Below are 19,052 nucleotides of genomic sequence, written 5' to 3' on the forward strand. Positions count from 1 at the left end.
GGGTCATGGCTACTGCAAATGCATGTGGGACTTGTGTTTATCCTTGTTCATAAATACCTTTGGACGGTACAGTGCCTGCTCTCCTGTACCTTTCCCAGGCGGCTGCAAGTTCAACCATGCAGTTGTCATTCCTGAAATGGATGTTCCATTAGAACAGCCATGCAGAGAAGGAGCATGGAGCATTCATGCAGGAGCTAAATTCTGTGCTGTTTCAATCAAAAGCACTTTGCTAAAGAAAACACAACAGTTGGAATTACAAAATAACCACAATGCTCAGCTAAAAATACCAAACAGGATGTTCTTCATTTGTGGTTGTATATGTTACTAACAACAAGAACTCCAAAACCCTCTCTGATCTCATTGTCAATTCATCTTAACTTTCTTCTGTTAGGTCTCTGGACCTTTCTGACAAATGATCGATGGAGATAGGAATGTTCCCACTGTGCCAGAAGGACAGAGGAAGTAATTTAAAAGGTGGCATTTTACGAAGAACGGGTCAGTGGTTGCCTGGATTAGAGAAGGTGGTAGGAGGTAGTGTGGGTGTGGCTACAGAGGGGTAGATGAGAGAGCTCTTCTATGGCGATGGAACAGTCACATATCTTCAGTGTGGTGGCAGATACGCCAATCTAGACATGTGATAGAATTGCCCGCACATTTCTCGGTCTCTCTCTCCCTCCTCCTGACTGTCCCTCCCTCCCTCACAAAATACAAAGGAATGCATGTAAAAAACTGGTGAATCATGAACAAGGTCTATAGTCAGGTTGACAGCATTATACTAATGTGAATTTCCTGATTTTGAAACTGTACTGTAATTATGGAAGATGCTATCATTGAGGGAAGCTGGATAAAGGGTACATGGACTCTCTTGGTTTTACTCTACTTTTGCAACTTCCTATGACTCTAGAATATTTACAAAATGAAAAGCTTTTAAAACTGTCATTTTAAAGGTAACATCTCAACCCAGTGTCATTTTGCAGTCAGCCACCATGCAGTGGTTCAAGCACTGAGACTTGGCAGTCAAACTGATGAGGACTTGAATCCCAGTTCCACTGCTTACTAGCTGTTGTGACCTTGAAAGAGATCCAAACTCAGTGCCTTGGTTTCCTCATCCTGTAAGTGGGAATGATAATAGGACCTACCTAACAGGGGTCTTTAAAGGATTAAGTGAGATACTACAGGCAATATGTCCAGAGTTCATGGAAAGCATTCAGTAAGTATTGGCTGTTATTATTATTAAGATGGTAAATCAGTCTAAGTACTTCTAAGAGCATTAAGTTCTTGATTAATTTGGCTGACATTCAAGAACACACCAAGTGCCAGGCACATGCCTCATGTGACCAAGGAGATGGAGTCTAGACATGGGCCCTGGTTCTGGTCTCTGTCCCTTTGGATTTTTCAGTTCTATAATGAATACGATCTTTAAAGATGCAATTTACATGTAAGATGGATGTTATGAAAGTGGAAACACAGGGGCCTTGAGGAGGAACTAACTTTAGAACGAGAGGCCCTTTCTGCAGTCAAGGTTGAAATGGGAGTTTTCTCTCTGCTAAATTACTGGAGCACAGTCTTCAGCTGCAAGCACTCCTTTACCAGCAGACAGAAATGAGAATAAAGCACAGGTTAACCCATTGGTGTTGATGTATAACTTTAAGGGTTAAAACTCTTTATCCATCAACCAGAAAAAGACTAAATCCATTCTTCCTTTATCATTCTTTAGAAAAGACATTAAAGTATCCCCAGGGGTATAGAGGAAAATGAATTTATTATGGTTTGAGTTTGTATTAATAAATTTAGATCAAAGCATTTCTGAATTAAGTATGGAGTTTCTTGATTTTAAATTAAGTACAATACCTATGTAAATACATCACTGTATAATACATGATAAGTAACAAGCTTTGAATATTAAAGGCATGCACATCATATACAGATGGAGTTGGCATGACACATTACTAGCTTAAATATGGTAATATAGATAACCCATGGGGAGAGGAAAGAGCCATTGTAAGCAGTTTGGGAGTCCTCTATATACTCAGGAATTTAGGGTCTTTCATAATGCAATTAAACTTCAAACAAGACTGACATGCATATGATGAATTTTCTGTTTGCCAATTCTCCCCCATGTCTGCCAAAACAAAGCAAACAATGTCCTCCCTTCTCTGTGTTGGCCTTTGCCCTCTGAAACTGATCTCAGTGGATTTTGTTGGATTTAGTACTAGAAGGAGATGAGTGAGCAGAAGACCAAGAGGTCAGAATATTCATCTCTCATCCCACTCCATCCCTGCTTCTCCATATTTTGCCCTTGCTGCAATCCTCACTGGGTACCTTTCCAGGGTCCCTTCCTGTGAGGTGGGCCGTCAACGGGTTTTGGTAATGCTGGACCCTCTCTGTCTCCCTGCAGTCATGGCTTCCCCACTGCTAATTTCTATGTACCTTACCGCCCCTTGTTGATTCTGGTTAATAGTCCTTTCCTTAAATTAGGCATTTTTGAGTGTCGCATCTGTTTCCTGTCACATTCTTATGGATACAATGCCCTTCTCTGTGAGTCAGTAGCTAAGGTGGGAGAACACCTTATCTTTTGAGATTGAAGTTAAGACTGTGGTTTACATTCTGCTCAGACCATCAAACTGACATCATAATGGGACTGTTACAGGTCATGTGCATAAATACTCACATAAATAATACTATGTGTGACCATTTTCAAATTCCCTCAGCAAACCTGACATCCCATTTTCCTGCTAAACGATTATTACTCTGTGGATTGAATTAAAACAGCACTAAATTAAAACGGCACTGCTAAGTAAGGACTTCAGAGCGATGTCCAAGGGTCCTGTCCTGATGGGCAGAGCTCATGCCCTGTGTTCCCTGCCACAGGGGAGCTCAGCAAATACACAACTGAAGTGCTCCGCACACTGGTGACATACTTTTAGCCTCTTTATTTCACTTGGATGGATACCTTTCTTTACCAAGATCTCAGTCAGCTATAGAAAGGGGTCATTCAAAAAATATTTTTAAAATTGATTCATCTGAACATCTTTTGCTGTTTCCATAGCAACTTTTCCCCAAAGCCATAACTCTAAATTCCTCTGAAAACTTCATCTCAGAAATCTAATGTATTTGGCACTCCAAACACTCAAATTTTACTATACAAATTTAACTTGGAAGAATTCTAAGAGTGTGTCAAACAACCAAAAAAAAAGGAGAGAAAATCCTGACCGGTTTTTATTTTCATTTCAAAGGATCATGACATCTTTCAAGGAAAGAGCCCTCATCAACACTGCTCATATTTGAGTAAAATAGTCTCATTCTTTGTGTATAATTTACCCAAACTGAGATGTATCCCACAGCCACATCCAAGCAGTTATCATAAAGACAGAGAAAGCAGTACCATATAAGGATGGGTGGTAGTCCTTATTGTTTCATTTGATCTATCTTTAAGTTTTAAGTATTCAGAAAGTACTTAAGAATAAAACAAATCAGAATGGTTGGTCTTTTGAAAATAAGATTAGAACCAGAAAATCTGAGAAGGTACATTAAAAGATATTAAATAACTGTGTTCATTTGTAAACCTTGGTGATCTTAGTCCAAAATTTTGCAAGCTCCTAAGACTTTTAAAACTATTTACTCCCCCATTACTTCAGAACTTACTCTAAGACAGGCCATGCTAAATAACATTCACTGATGTGGCCAGGGCTTGAGAAGGGGCCCCACAATCCTTGTCAGTGACAGATAGAATGCCAACACACCTGCCACTCTGGGCTGATTGGGAGTTTTGTGGGGTTTTTTTTTTTTTTGCAGTTGACATTTGTTCATTTATTAACCCTTCATCATGCAAACTGCTATTTCAAGGCAATATATCATATAGAATTATTGGCCAATAGTCCATATCTCCGACTATGAAATTCCTAATGGGAGACCTTCTCTCTCTCCTTTAAAATTAACATGAAATCATATGGCCTGTTCCAGCCAATCAGATGCTCCCATGTAAGACTTTGCCACTCCAAGAAGTAATATAGAGAAACAAGGATAGTTAGAAACCATTTAAGTCTGAGTACAAATCATAGGATGATGAAGATCATAGAAAATTATGTAATTTTTAAAATTTTGAAAAGGAATTAAGCACTTATTATGTTATATCCAATGCCTTTGAATCAGTTTGCCTCCTTAGCAATAGCAGTGGGCAATGACTCAAGTCTGACTGATCTTGTCACTCTGTCCTCCTGTGTTGGCGAGGGGCCCACATTGGACCAAGGAGGTGTGTCTTGACTGGGAGATTTTTAACCAGGATGGAATTGAGAGAGAAGAGCTGGGAGAAGCTAACTTTCTCTTTCTCACTTTTGTTTTTCTTTCAGTGCCTTTGCATTTCCCCCAGAGCAGGCCAGTCTGTATCACATCCTCAACAAGTGACTGTTGGAGAGTGACAGACCCTAGCTCTCCACTCACCTACAGTCATGGACCCAACATCCAAGCACGCAGGTTTTCGGAGAATTCCTCACATCAGTTGGGAGATGATGATCACTAATTCTAGAGCATCACCGACTCGATGGCCATGTGTTTGAGCAGGCTCTGGGAGTCGGTGATGAACAGGGAAGCCTGGTATGCTGCAGTCCATGGAGTCACAAAGAGTTGGACACGACTGAGTGACTGAACTGAACTGAAGTGAATTCTAGAGCCAGGACTACCATGTTTAATAAACTGCTATTCCAGCTATCTCAGAATAGAGGTAGTGAACTGAGACAAGATCATTAAATGCTGATGCATCAAGAAGTCACCTGAAGGTTGACACAAGAGAGAAGACAGGAAATGTTTAAAAACAAGATCCAAGATGACAAAGGGCATCAGGAGTTGAGGAGTGAAGAAGAAAAGCCCAAGGCAGTGAGGCTTCTAGAAGGTCCACCATCACCCTTCCCCCACTGTGTGAAACATGATGCTCATAGTCATGACTCACTCACATCTGGAAGAGGTAAGTCACATTTTGTCTCACTCTTAAACAGCAGGGAAAGACATACAATTCATTTGAGAGAGCACAATACAAAATGAATCTCACAAACAGAAAGATGTTGATGTCTACAGAGATAAATCTAAGGCAAAGTTTCTTAATTTCAGCACTACTGACTTTGGCAATGGACAATCCTGTTAGGCTGTGCTGTGCACGATGTTGAGCAGCAACTCAGGTCTCTAACTACTAGATGCCAGTAGCATCCTTTGCCAGTTGTGACAACCAACAATGCCTCCAGGCATTTCTCAGTGTCCCCTGGTTGAGAACCACTGGCTTAGATTACCTAGAAAACAGATGCTAAGGGACATTTTTGCCCTCATGCTATGGGAGAGGAAGAATTCCTATGCCTCCTGTACTCTTAGTGCGTTCAGCTGAAATGAAAATGCCAGGTTACAAAACAAAAGACCTCTCTGAAAACTGGTACTCCATTACCTCAGAGTCACCTCAGGAGAAGCCCTACGTTGAAATCTCTGGATCCCCTTTACCGCTGAATCTAGACTTTGTAGAGGCTTCTTGAACAGTACATGGTCCACAATGTATTTCAATCAATTGGTGGTTTCCAAACATGGCTGCTGCCAGAATCACTGATGCCAAGCCTCAGCCTTGAAGATTCTCATTTAGTGGAAATTGGGTGAAGCCCTCAAGCCAGTATGTTCTGCAATCATCAGCTGATGATGAGTGAAGTTTTGAATCCACTGTGGATTGTGATGTGTATAGGTGAAACCACTCAAGTAGCCAAATTCATTTCCTCATAGATGTTTATTGTGTGCCCATCCTGTACCAGGACCCATTCTAGACAGTGGGAATATCATGGAAAAGAATGATGAGGTCCTTGCCCTGAATGTAGGGAGTCTCACACGTATAATATAATACCAAGTAGTGGAGCAGACAACGAATGCAGCATCTAGTGCGCTATGATCAATGGTAATTGATGGACTCAGAAGCACTTTGGAGAGAGCAGTCGAGGAAGTGAGTTTTTTTCCCCGCAACTTATAGAATATATATAGAAAGAGACACACACAACATCCAAGGCAGAAGAGACAGCAGGAACAAAGGTCCAGGGAAGGAAAGAGCTGGTCACATTCGAGGAACTGAAAGTACACTGATGTGGCTGAGCAGTGTCAAGCTGAGGGAGGGTGTTAGGAACCAGGGAGATTTATGTAGGAGGACTTGGAAGGCCAAGGTCATAGATGAAGGTATTAGTCTAAGTGTAATGGAAACTAGTCAAAGAGCTTTAAGCACTGAAATGTCACAATCTCATTTTTTAAAAAAGATCTCAACTGGTCCCATGACTGGACTGTCGGGTTACCATGTTGTCTTAGCGAGGATGACGGATGCTGTGTGTTCGGGTTTAGATGACAGCAGCGCAGGTGGAAAGAGGAGGATGACTTTGGAGAGTGCTGTGAAAACAGACCTGGCAGGGCCAGATTCAAGGTGGGGGATGCAGGAAAGGGAGGGCTTCACGATGACCCCTAGGTGTCTGGCTTGGGCAGCTCACCAAGTCACCAACCATTTACTGAGGCAGGAAAGGCCAAAAGTGATACAGGTGAGGGACAGGTGAGAAACCAAACACCCAGTGAAGAGTACATACAACTGGACAATAATATCACGACCAAGCTGAGACTCAAGTGTATTTGGTTCAGAGTTATCAGCAGGTGGGGAACAGGAAAAGTAAATAATACAAGTTTATGATCAGAAAGGACTGAGACCAAGGGTAGTATCTGTTTTCTTATGATTAACAGATATCTCTGCTACACAACATGCAACAGGAATCTGATTGTTTATCAACTAGCAGTGGTGCTTAACAAGTGTTTTGAGGGAATTTCCTGGTGGTCCAATGGTTAAGAGTCTATCTGTCAATGAGGGGAACATGGGTTCAATCCTTGGTCTGGGAACTAGGATCCCTCATGCCGCAGGGCAACTGAGACTGCGCACAACTATTGAGCCCGCGTGCCCTAGAGCCTGTGCTCCACAAGAGAAGCCACCACAGTGAGAAGACCGCACCCAACAACTAGGGAGTAGTCCCTGCTTGCCACAACTAGAGCAAGCCCACATGCAGCAACAAAGAGTCTGTACACTGCAACGAAGACCCAGCACAGCCGTAAATAACTAAATAAATAACATTAAAAAAAAATGAAGTGTTTTCAAGGATGGGAGATGTGGCTTCCTAAGATGATGAGAGTTCCAAACCAAAGAGGTTATATTCAGGAAAAACTTAGGGCAGCAGAAAAGAAAGTGTGTTGGGAAGTGGGGATGGGGAATGGAAAAGGTATCCACAATTAGTAGAGGTGTTAATTAAGGTGATTCAATAATCTCCCTCTGATTTGTAACTTGCAAAATCTGGGCTTTTGTGAAGAGACAAATGAGTAGCAAGCAGAGTGTTATAAAAGTGAATTCTGAGCCATGCAGCAGGCCAGTACAAATTCTTCTGAATTTCCTAAGATGTCTACACTGGCAGAACTGATGGATGATAACTGATCCATATCAGCTCAGTGCTGCAAAGGTGCCCAGTTCTGGGTGTCTTTGGAATTACCAAAGAATAGCCTGTAATCAGGGGCTTCCCCGGCAGCTCAGCAGTAAAGAATCCACCCAGAATGCAGAGAGACAGGTTCAATCCCTGGGTCGGGAAGATCCCCTGAGGAAGGCATGGGAACCCACTCCAGTATTCTTGCCTGGAGAATCCCATGGACAGAGGAGCCTAGTGGGCTGCAGTTCACAGGGTCACAAACAGTCGGACACGACTGAAACGACTAAGCACACACACACCCATCCTGTAACCAACACCACTGAATTATTAAGTAGATTTAATGGCTTTAAAGTCTTTCAAAATCAAATGTTCATAGAAAGCAAACTTGGAAACTTTCATAATAAGACCTCAACAGATTCGGGTGAGGAAAGGCTCCCTGCCAGGGTAAGCAGCTTAGCCCTTCCAGTGGGTTCCTTAGGGAGGAGGAACCATAAGTAGAGCAAGGAAAGAGTCAGCGGTTAGTAACGAGGCTGTGGTCAAGAGCACAGAGGACAGGGGACTGCACCAAACAGGAAGTGATGTCAGCAACAGAGAAGCTCAGAAGTGGACCAGTCAAGGGATGAAAATGGCTGCATCTTGACATCTGGACTCCATGGGGGGATGTCCCAAATCAGAGCCTAAGCCCCTTGCTTTTTGCCACACCTCAGTGAACAGAACACACGTAACCCATCTGTAGACTTATCTTTACAGGCAGCAGCATGAAACCTTATTGTTTCTCTTTCACAAAAAAGAGGGTGAAAATAAGTGAGTGCCTCCAGGGAGATGCTGGGGATAACAGTATTCCATAAGTTGTTCCAAGACGCCTCTGATAATTTGTTCTAAAATTAATATTCAGTGTAGTGATTCTACTGAAGTCACCATACTCAATTGCACAGGTTGTCATGAAATTAGGCATTTGTCACAAGACCTTGGTAGATGATCAAGGTTTGCAATATTCTCTTTGGAGTTAATGCAAGAAAGCATATGAAGACTGTTGGGAAAGGCAGATTAAGGTAATCTTTAACTCAGGCCAAGCGATCTGACTTTTGGGGGCCCAACAAAAGTGGGAGAACACTTCTAAGGCCACGATCAGTGAAACTAGGCTGACTCATTATTATACCCCCAGCACTCGGGCTGCATTTGAGGCTCTCTCTGAATCTCTGTGTTGGTCTTTCTCTGAAGTTCTGCATGTTCTTTGAATAGAATATATATAATATTCAGAAGATTTACTCTGTCTTCTCTTTCTCAGTCTCGCTACACAGTAGATGTTACATCTTCTTAAAAATATACATGAAAATTAGATAGACCAGAGGGTCTCCATGGGAGCAATCTTGCCCTCTACAGGACATTTGGCCCTGTCTGGAGATACATTTGGTTATCACAAGTGGGGGTGGGTTGGGCTATGGTACAGGTATCTAGTAGGTGGATATCAAGGATGCTGCTAAACATTGTACAGAGTACAGGATGGCCCCACAACAAAGAACAATCCTACTCAAAACACTCATTTTGCTGAGGCTGAGAAACGCAAGACAAAATGGCATTCAACTTAATGGATGTGCAAATTTGGGGTTTTGTCTATAGCAGTCCAATTAAAGAGTTATCTGGCTGTGTAATTCAATGATATGAGGGGTCACATTAAGTCACTGAAAGTAGGATATTTGATTGTTGGTTTATTATGGTGACAAAAGAGGAAGAAGGGAGAATTTGGCTCTTCTAACTCAATTTTCTGAGTCAAATGAGCTCTGTGGGATCAGGGCATGTGCATAAAACTCTCTGTTCTGTCACCAACTCCACCTGTGCCACCCTGAACTCCACCACTCTAAACTTGGATTTCTTCAACCACAAAATAGAAAACCTAACCCACCAGCTGGACTTGAGGCTGAAATTGACACAGACAGTGTCCAAACACTTTGCAATGTGCTTAAGACAATAACAGTGAGAAGCTGCAGTTTCTCTAGGAGTGCTGCCAGGCAAGCACTGATTTGTGCATGTCATCCTTGACCCTCTATCAGTTCAGTTCAGTTCAGCCGCTCAGTAGTGTCCGACTCTTTGTGACCCCATGAATCGCAGCACGCCAGGCCTCCCTGTCCATCACCAACTCCCGGAGTTCACCCAGACTCACGCCCATCGAGTCAGTGATGCCATCCAGCCATTTCATCCTCTGTCGTCCCCTTCTCCTCTTGCCCCCCATCCCTCCCAGCATCAGAGTCTTTTCCAATGAGTCAACTCTTCGCATGAGGTGGCCAAAGTACTGGAGTTTCAGCTTTAGCATCATTCCTTCCAAAGAAATCCCAGGACTGATCTCCTTCAGAATGGACTGGATGGATGTCCTTGCAGTCCAAGGGACTCTCAAGAGTCTTCTCCAACACCACAGTTCAAAAGTATCAATTCTTTGGTGCTCAGCTTTCTTCACAGTCCAACTCTCACATCCATACATGACCACTGGAAAAGCCATAGCCTTGACTAGATGGACCTTTGTTGGCAAAGTAATGTCTCTGCTTTTGAATATGCTATCTAGGTTGGTCAAAACTTTCCTTCCAAGGAGTAAGCATCTTTTATTTTCATGGTTGCACTCACCATCTGCAGTGATTTTGGAGCCCAAAAAACCCTCTATAGCCTCTCCAAATGCAGTCTGGCTAGTTCAATGTCCTAAGCATCTCTAAAATATGCTGACTGCACTCAACCTCCAGCTCAGTTGAGGTAGAGAGCATCTCCTTCATTTCTCCCTGGTCCAAATGCCAGGAAGTGTGCACTTTGACACCTCCTCACCTGGGACCAAAGCAGGATTTTCAAAATACGAAGCTGACCAAGTCACCAAAAGGCATCAAAGGATGACACCCAGCTGGGAGGATGGAGTCACCATAAACTCCATGTGGGAAAACCGTGGGAGGAAAGGTTGGGAGGAAAATGTTGGCTGCATTTTTGTTTTGATGATAAAACAAGACAGTTGTGCTATACTTCAGGAAAGTGCTAACTGATTTTATAAATGCAGGATGCTCTTCTCTGCTTAAGTGTTTTGTATTTCTCTCTTTGTCACTATTAGGACCATTTGAAAAGATGACTGAAGAACTCATAGCAATTCTTAAGATTTTCACTACTTCATCATCTTTGGAAAAATGGCCGAATACCTGGCCCACAAAAATGTTTGATGAACATTTGAGTAAAAGGTGAGCCACTGATTTCTTAAATACAGTGTCCCTTTGGCCAAATGAAAAAAAAAGCACTGAAGAAAGAGTATTACTTGCCCCTGGATTAGATTTCAGAGGAGGCAAGAGGTACTGAGGACACCTGAGGATAATTCTTTTCTAGAAGATGCAGACAAAAAAAAAAAAAAAAAAAAACAAACAGCCTCCAGGACTCCAGGATAATACACAATGGGGCAAAACCAAGTTGGGCAAAATAAGTGGAATATTTATGCAAAAAGGCAAAAGAAGCTCTTGGAATTACCTCAATCACTGTGGGGGAAGCAGACAAAGAGTACAGCGTTAGAATAGATTTTAAACCATAGAGGGTTATGTTAATATGAAAAACAATGGGTCACACTTAATACAGAACATTCTTTTGACTTGTGATTGATACAGTGCTGCTGAGCGCTGCTGCTTTGTCATTCTAAAGCATGTTTCAGAGGACCGGGGTGACTTCTTCTGACCTGAGAGCCAACATATTCTCTCTGGAATCTTCCTTCTGAGTCTTAAATCAGAAAATACGTATATAGTCATCTGTGCTAGAATACAGGGCGATTTCATCAGCATATCTTCAGAGAGCAAGAGGAGGCATTAACATCTGCTTGACTCTTAAGTTTTTGCTTTTAGGAAAATGAGACATCTGATTGAAAATCATTTTTAATTTGTTTCGTGATGCATTAGGTGTATTTGCATAATTAAGGCAATAATCATTCATATAACGAATAGAATTTTTTTAAGGAGTCAGTTCTCACCTTTCCTCCCTTACCTTGTAAATGATATTGACACCTCAGATTACAATTCAAAGGGCACCAGCACACAGTTCAAAATCAGAAGAAGGTAGTGGGATGAGATGCTGATTAGACATAATGAGCACAGACCCTAGATCTTTCTGTGCAAAGAAACCTCTGCTGAAAACTGGTTGCCCTTAATACCGCTTTAAAAGGCAAATCGCTGAGCCGCTGGTGTTTCAAAAAAAAAAAAAAAAAAAAAGAACAGGCATTAGTAACTTACTAGTGTCTCACTGAGCATTTCAAGGCAAATAACGCTGGCAAAACTAGACAAAGAGCCGTCATAGGTTCCTAGAACGGGTGCCTGAGAAGGAACCTTAAGAATTTCCTAATTCAGGCCATCATTTTTTTTTTCCAGCGCAGCAAAGTGAAACCCCAGAAGGTCGCGGTGAGCCCAACCTGTCGTTGTCCCCCCAACCCCGCCTCCGTCCGCAACCAGCCACTCTACTACTGCCCGGGAACCAGTTGTAGCAGCTCCCAGGGATCTCTGCACCTACCACCCCTGTTCACCTCGACTCCTTTCTTGAAAGCTTTCCTTTTTTTAAATGTGGAGAGTGCATTGTGGAGGACACGAATTCCCAGCAGATAACTGCCTCTGCCTTATTATAAATATGGATGATTCCTAACTTTCAGTCTTAATTCTCCCTAGTTTTGAAAGTCAGCCCCCAGAATGTCCCATCTCAGTGAAAATCATGTCAGGGAGAACTCAGTAAAGTAGCAGATGCCAGAACAACTGCAATGCCCCATGTCAAAGCCACACATCTACCACAGAGACATGTCCAAAGACTGGGTTAAACTAATACAGATCCCTGCCGGCTTCCTGGAGGCGGTGCTCAGAATCTTCACAAGTAGTACCCATTCCTCAGAAACATCTCTATGTTCATTGGACTTTTCTTTCTTAAGTCTTCTCTCTTTCTCAAAAAGAAACTCCGTCTACAATCTGGATCTGGTCGGTCCCATCATTCACTTAGAAATCTTGACTCCTTCTTTAAAGGAGGCAAACTCCACGAGTTTTATGTCTCGTGTGTCCTGCGGTCCCCAGCTCTGCGCAGTGCCTGGCATACAGTAGGACCCCAGGAAATGTGGAATATTTGAGGCAACAGGAAGAGAGGCCACCGACACAGGACACTCTACCACCTTCTTACATTAAATCAGAAAATGTGCAACCTTGTGTCCCGCTACAAACTCCTAGGGAAATGCACGCCCCCTTTCCAAGGAGCAAACCGGAGGCACCCCAACGCGCCCTGCAGGGCTTCTCCGGAGGGTCCACTGGTCACACGCTGGGATCGCCAAGCCGCCCGGCCTCCCGTCCAGTTCTCTGTGGGTTCTTGCGGTGTATCTCACCGAAGACTGGGTGGGCGAACCTGGGCCCAGCCCCGGGAGTCCCATTTTTCAGCCTTGGCCAGAGAGGCGGTGGCAGGGTCCAGTCCCCGATCCCAAACGCAGTGACTACTGCGCGGGGCAGAGGACCACGGGCTCTGGAAGTGGGGGTTCCCCTTCTAAGGGGCACCCGAGTTTCTGAACAGGTGACACTCGGGGTGATGCACGCGGCACTCTCCAACGCCCCCCGCCCCAATCACACACCGAGGACCTCTGCGGAGCCCTGGATCCTTTCAACTCCGCGCCGTCCCCCCAGGTCGGCCGTGTGGCGCCCCCTGTCGCCTCTGCGCGCGCCGGGACACTCACCGCATAGTGCAGCTGCGGTTTCTCGCGGTTCACCGGGTCCCCCATGTCGCCACCAGGGGAGGAGTAGCGGGCTCTGGGGCTCAGGCTGGGGTCGTGGCGCCTCTCCGGGGTCCCCCTATTTTACCGCCATCCTCCGGCAGCCCCCGGACTCGAGCCCTGCTCCCTGCGCCCAGAGCGCGGTGCAAAGCGTCCGGGGCACCAGCGTCCCGCCGCGGAGCCGGTGGGGACAGGGAGGAGGCGACGGCGAAGGGGAAGGAGGAGGAGGAGGAGGAGGAGGAGGAGGAGGGAGAGGCCGAGTCAAATTCGATGGGCGGGCGTTTAATTCCTTCCGCTCCTGCCGGGCCCCAGTCTCGACCGCCGCTGCCAGCTGTTTGGGGGCTACAGCGACCGAGCGCGCCCACGACAGGTGTCAGGGTGGCCGGCGCTCCGAACTCCTGCCACCCCCGCCCCTCCCCGAGCCCACGGGCCCCGGTATGCCAGGGCCGGGGCTGCTAACGCCTTCACCACCAGCGAGAGGGAGAGAGCTTGGGTTTCCAAGAAAGAGACTTTGACTAACTTTGAAGGAGGTGTGGGCCTGACGCCGAAAGCCGATTCGGAACCGGCCCCCGGCGAGGGTGGAGTTTCAGTCTTCGGAAAGCCTTCCTCTGAGAGAATCTCAGTGGCGGGAACCTCAGGAGGGGGCAGGCCGGAGAGGGGCCAAGTCAGCTGCCTCGGGGAGCCGTTGAGGAGAGGGAGGCCAGGCTGGAGGCTTGCTGGGCCACGCCACTTAGGGCCAACTGAGTCCCAGAGGGCGTGCAGGACCTGGGCATGTCTAGAGAACCCGGCGACACGGGGGAGTCCTGGAAAATCTGCAGGAATTCAGCTGGCACTGAAGACTAGCGTGGGTGCCAGGATGGAGCTGAGTTGGGGGTGGGGGGAGTGCTCGGAACCCTCCTTTCTTTGTCTTAGCAAATCAGAAAACAACACAGCGAGGATTTGGAAAGAGAAGAAACACACACTATTTGCAAATGCTGCCAGATTAACCGAATGATTTTAGCACACACTGCAGATTCACAAGGCCACCTAAAACTGACTTCTACTTCGCAATCCCCTGGTGGAAGCCTACACTTTGAGCGCCAAGGTCCCTCCCCAGGCCTGATATTCTGTGATTTGCCAGCAGCCTCTCACAAGCTACATCCGGACAAAGGTAGGGATTGGGACCAGTGTAGAGAAACTCCAGACTCTGTGAAATCATTCATTCCAAGCCCAAGAGGGGTGGCTATCAAGTAGAGGATGGATTTGTGAGTGGCTTGTGTCAATTCTGGGCTTCCCAGGTGGCTCAGTGGTAAAGAATCTGCCTGCCAATGCAGGGGACACAGGTTCAATCTCTGGATAGGGAAGATCCTGTGCAGAAAGAAATGGCAACCCACTCCAGTATTCTTGCCTGGACAGTCCCATGGACAGACGAGCCTGGTGGGCTACAGTCCATGGGATCACAGAGAGTCAGACACAACTGAGCGTGCATGCACATGTGTCAATTCTTCACAGCTGTGAGAATGTGAGGCCAGGGGTTCAGGTATCCTAAAGAATCTACTACTGGATACCATGACAGTGCATCTGCCTGGAAAACTGTAAGACTGCATCTTCTAGAGCTGACCATATGCCTGCCCTCTGACCCCACTGGTAAATATATAGAGAAATGGATGCCAGTGTCCTTCTAGTGGACAAGAATGTTCATAATATCGTTAAACAGAATCACCAACATGGAAACTATCCAAATGTCCATCAACTTGTGCGTGATGAACCAACCTTGGTCTCTCCATACAAGAGAATACATACTGCTCAGCAATGACAGGAAAATGCTACTGTTGGACACAACAACATGGATTATTCTCACAAACGCTGTGTTCAGAGAAAGAAATCAGACTGAAAAAGAGAACGTACTGTAAGATTCCATGTATTTATTCAGAAGTTGAAATTCACATGTTGAACTTAAATAGGGAAATGTGATCTCTGGCGATAGCAGCCAGAGTCATGATTTCCAAGATGGGGAGGTGGTACTCACTGGGAAGGGGATGCAAGGGAACCTTTTAGGGTTCTGAAAATGTTCTGTATCCTATTCTGTATAACAGCTACCCAAGGACACCCATGTGTAAAAATTCACTGAATGGTACAGTTCAGATTTGGGCAATTTACACCCTTCACCATGTGTATTTTATACTATAATAGCAAAGAAACAAAAATAAATTTAAACTCAACCCTCTGCCCAAACCAGGAACTTCCAGCCAGAGTGCTACCAGTCTTAAGAGAAAGTCAGTTTCACCATTTGCCCAGGTCTCCTCCTCCCTGCGGGCTTCCTTAGTGGCTCAGAGGGTAAAGCGTCTGTCTGCAATGCAGGAGACCCGGGTTCAATCCCTGGGTTGGGAAGATCCCATGGAGAAGGAAATGGCAGCCCGATATAGTATTCTTGCCTAGAAAATCCCATGGACCGCGAAGTCTGGAAGGCTACCGTCCATGGGGTCTCAACGAGTCGAGTCGGACACGACTGAGTGACTTCACTTTCCTCCTCCCTACAGCCTGCCTTGCTCAGATCACCTTTGCTTCTGCAGAGTGGGTGAAGAGAGTGAACCTAGTCACCTTAGAGGCCCTCCCTACTCTCAGACACGTCCAGGCAGAGCTGGAAAGACAACACATTAAAGTCCCCTCTTCACTTTCACTCTGCTCCGCTGCTGAAAGCAACCCTTAGAGCTATGTCATCAAAGACCCTCAGAACAAGGAGGAGAAGCAGTGCAAGCTTCACTACCCGGCACCCTTAAGAGAGTGCTGCTGGAGGGCCAGCCAAAGGAGGGGATGCATATGCAAATGCCCCATGTCGACCTCTGCTTCCTGGTGCTCTATTTAGAAAGAGGAGCTCTCTAGCCTGATGACTTCTTCCTCTGTTACACCTGCCATTAAGCCCGCAAAGCTAAAAATCCTTTCCCCTAAAAAAATTTTCATTATCTATCTATCTACATACACACAATAATAATCGGGTTCCTGGAGTAAAAAAAAAAAAAAAAAAACTTAAACATAGTGCTTTGATCATTATCCTTGAACATGATGCCACCTCCAGGTCAAAATTGGGTTATCTTAGATCTTAGTTTGTTTGTACTCTGTCTTTGAAAAATTTATTAAGTCACTAAACAGCATTGTTGTAAGCCAAAAATAATTCATCACTCCCCAAACTGTGTACTTACACTTTAGGAATGACTTATGTCTGCTAGCAGATTTCTTGCTAAACTGTCATTGCTAAGTTGGACTTAAATTTTCAAGGGCAACAGGGTTGTTTTTTTTCTGTGTTTGAAAGGTTTGAGGAGATAGGACAAAGCGTCTAAGAAAAGAAATCATCAGTCCATGCTGCATTCTCTGAGTGAGTTATGCACCTCTTCAGTTCTCAATCCATTTCTTCGAGACTTGACAAAGAATATAGAAGATTGTGTAGAACTCTAAGAGGTCTGCTAAATCTTGAACAACTTAATCGTATGATATCCCTTATATTCAGTTCAGTTCAGTTCAGTCGCTCAGTTGTGTCCGACTCTTTGCGACCCCACGAACCGCAGCACACCAGGCCTCCCTGTCCATCACTAACTCCTGGATATATGGAGTCTTAAAAAATGATAAAAAGGAACTTATTTACAAAACAGAAAGAGTAGAAAACAAACATGGTTACCAAAGGAGAATGGGGAGGGATAAATTAGGAACCGGGGGTTAACAGATACACATTACTATATTCAATACCTTGTAATAACCTATAATATAAAAGATTCTGAAAAAGAATATATGTGTGCATATATATGTGTAACTGAATCACTTTGCTGTATACCTGAAACATTGTAAATCAACTATAATTTAATAAAAATCTTAAACAATTTGAATTCCACACATTATTTTTATTTGAATCTATTTAAAGGTATATTTTAAACACCACGGGGGAGCCTGGTGGGCTTCCGTCTATGGGGTCGCACAGAGTCGGACACAACTGAAGTGACTTAGCAGCAGCAGCAAGAAAAAATTCTTTTTTTCACATCTCTACTTCCAAGTATCCTTCCCATGTTATTTAACTATTCACTAGGTTACTTATTCAATAAATATTCTAAGTGCGTATAATTTGCAGTTATTGTTCTAGGTCATTTAACCTATTCATTAAATGGCAGGTGGTTTCAAAATTCAGGTTTGATCTGTTGGGGTGATGGAGGGTGATAAAGAGAACACATAAAAACCTCACTTCAGAAAAGGCTGAAGTTCATATCATTCACTGGTTAGGTTAAGAGCTTGATGAGCTAATGCTCTCTTTTGGTTAGTCATCTTTTTTTAAAACAAATTTCTCTGATGTTTACAGTTTTCCCCAGAGAGGACTCAAAAATAATGTCTAGGAGTTCCTCTCCTAGCATCACTTTTAAGAGAAAATATGTCACGCTATCAGTGGCATTTTCATGACTTCCTATCCCCAAATATTACAGCATTTCCAGTACTGACAGCTGCCCTCTCAGCCAGGACATTTAAATTAAAATCCCTGTTTGCATTTACTCTGCCTGCCTATAAACTGAGTTAATATTTTCCACATTTCATGCCAACCCAAGGGTGATTACATTTTTTAAAGGAAAACTTTATCTAAATCCATGAAAGCAAATTCAGCTTCAGGGTGTAGGAGGAGCCAAAGGCCCATGTGAGAACTAAAATGCACTTAGATCAGAGGACAAGGCCCTTTTTGCACACCCAGCCCTGTCGTGGACAGAGCAGGTATGGGACCCTCTTAGATGGGGAACCTCTTCCTCCAAACCCACCTCCTATACTCTTCCATCCTACTTATCCTGTCAACCCACCTCCAAGAGTATTTTTAAATTTTTGAAACAGAAAAATTAATAACATACAATGTGCAGCTAAATGAATTATTGCAAAACATATACCCATCTAACCATCACTGAGAGCAGGAATAGAATATTGCTAGTGTCCTTCGGCTGCATTATAACACCCTCCCCTCAACCCCAGACCAGGGGCAGACATTGTCTTGTCTTTTACAGAGTTATTTGCTTCCCTTTTATAGCAGGGTTTCTCAGTCTCAGCACTACTGACACTTGGGGACCAATAATCCTCCCACCAGCTTTACTGAGCTATACCTGACATGGTGCAAATTTAAGGTGTACAGTGTGGTAACTTGATACACACACATATTGTGAAATGATGATCATAAGATTACTTAACACCTCCATCACTTCACACAGTGAACAATTTTGTGTGTGTGATGAGAACATTTAAGATCTACCCTCTTAGCAACTTTCAAGTGTACAGTACAGTCCTGTTACCTAAAGTCACCATGCTGCACATTAGATCTCTCAAAATTTATTTCATAACCGCAAGTTTTTAATCCTTTGACCAACATCTCCTCATCCCCCCACTGTCGGTCCCTGGTAACTAGCAATCTATTCTCTATTTCTGAATTCAGTTTTTTTAGATTCCACAAGTAAGTGAGATCATACAGTATTTGTGTTTCTCTGCTTTGTTTCACTTAACAGAATTCCTTCAAGGTCTATTAATGTTGTCTCAAATGGTAGGAATTTTTGTGGCTGAATAACGTTCCATTGTACATATATGCACCATATTTTCTTTATCCATTCATCCATGTAGATGGACACTACGGTTGTTTTCATAGCTTGGCTATTGTGAATAATGCTACAGTGACCATGGGAATGCAGATGTCTCTTAGAGACCCTGATTTCAATTCTTCTGGATATATACACAAAAGCGGGATTGCTGGATCATGTGGTAGTTCTATTTTTAATTCTAAATTTTGGGGGGAGCCTTCGTACTGTTTCTGATAATGTCTGTGCCAATTTCCATTCTCACTAACAATGTACTAGTGCTCCTTTTCTCTA

The 19,052-nt window shown here is 44.1% G+C and overlaps 1 protein-coding gene across 3 annotated transcripts in view; it reads right to left on the minus strand.

Moving 5' to 3' along the window:
• ARHGAP6 (Rho GTPase activating protein 6) overlaps window positions 1-19,052 on the minus strand; it is a 542,861-nt gene that overhangs the window by 265,973 nt on the left and 257,836 nt on the right. The window contains exon 1 of one of the 3 annotated variants that reach the window (XM_055563247.1): window positions 13,162-13,670. The exons of the other annotated variants lie outside the window; for them this stretch is intronic. Coding sequence (XP_055419222.1) covers window positions 13,162-13,206 — 45 coding nt within the window. The 5' untranslated portion in view covers window positions 13,207-13,670. Of the gene's footprint in view, window positions 1-13,161; window positions 13,671-19,052 lie in introns of those variants that run through there. 3 annotated transcript variants of the gene reach the window in all.

The sequence above is a fragment of the Bubalus kerabau genome, chromosome X (assembly GCF_029407905.1).
Source record: "Bubalus kerabau isolate K-KA32 ecotype Philippines breed swamp buffalo chromosome X, PCC_UOA_SB_1v2, whole genome shotgun sequence".
In the NCBI taxonomy this organism is placed as follows: domain Eukaryota; kingdom Metazoa; phylum Chordata; class Mammalia; order Artiodactyla; family Bovidae; genus Bubalus; species Bubalus kerabau.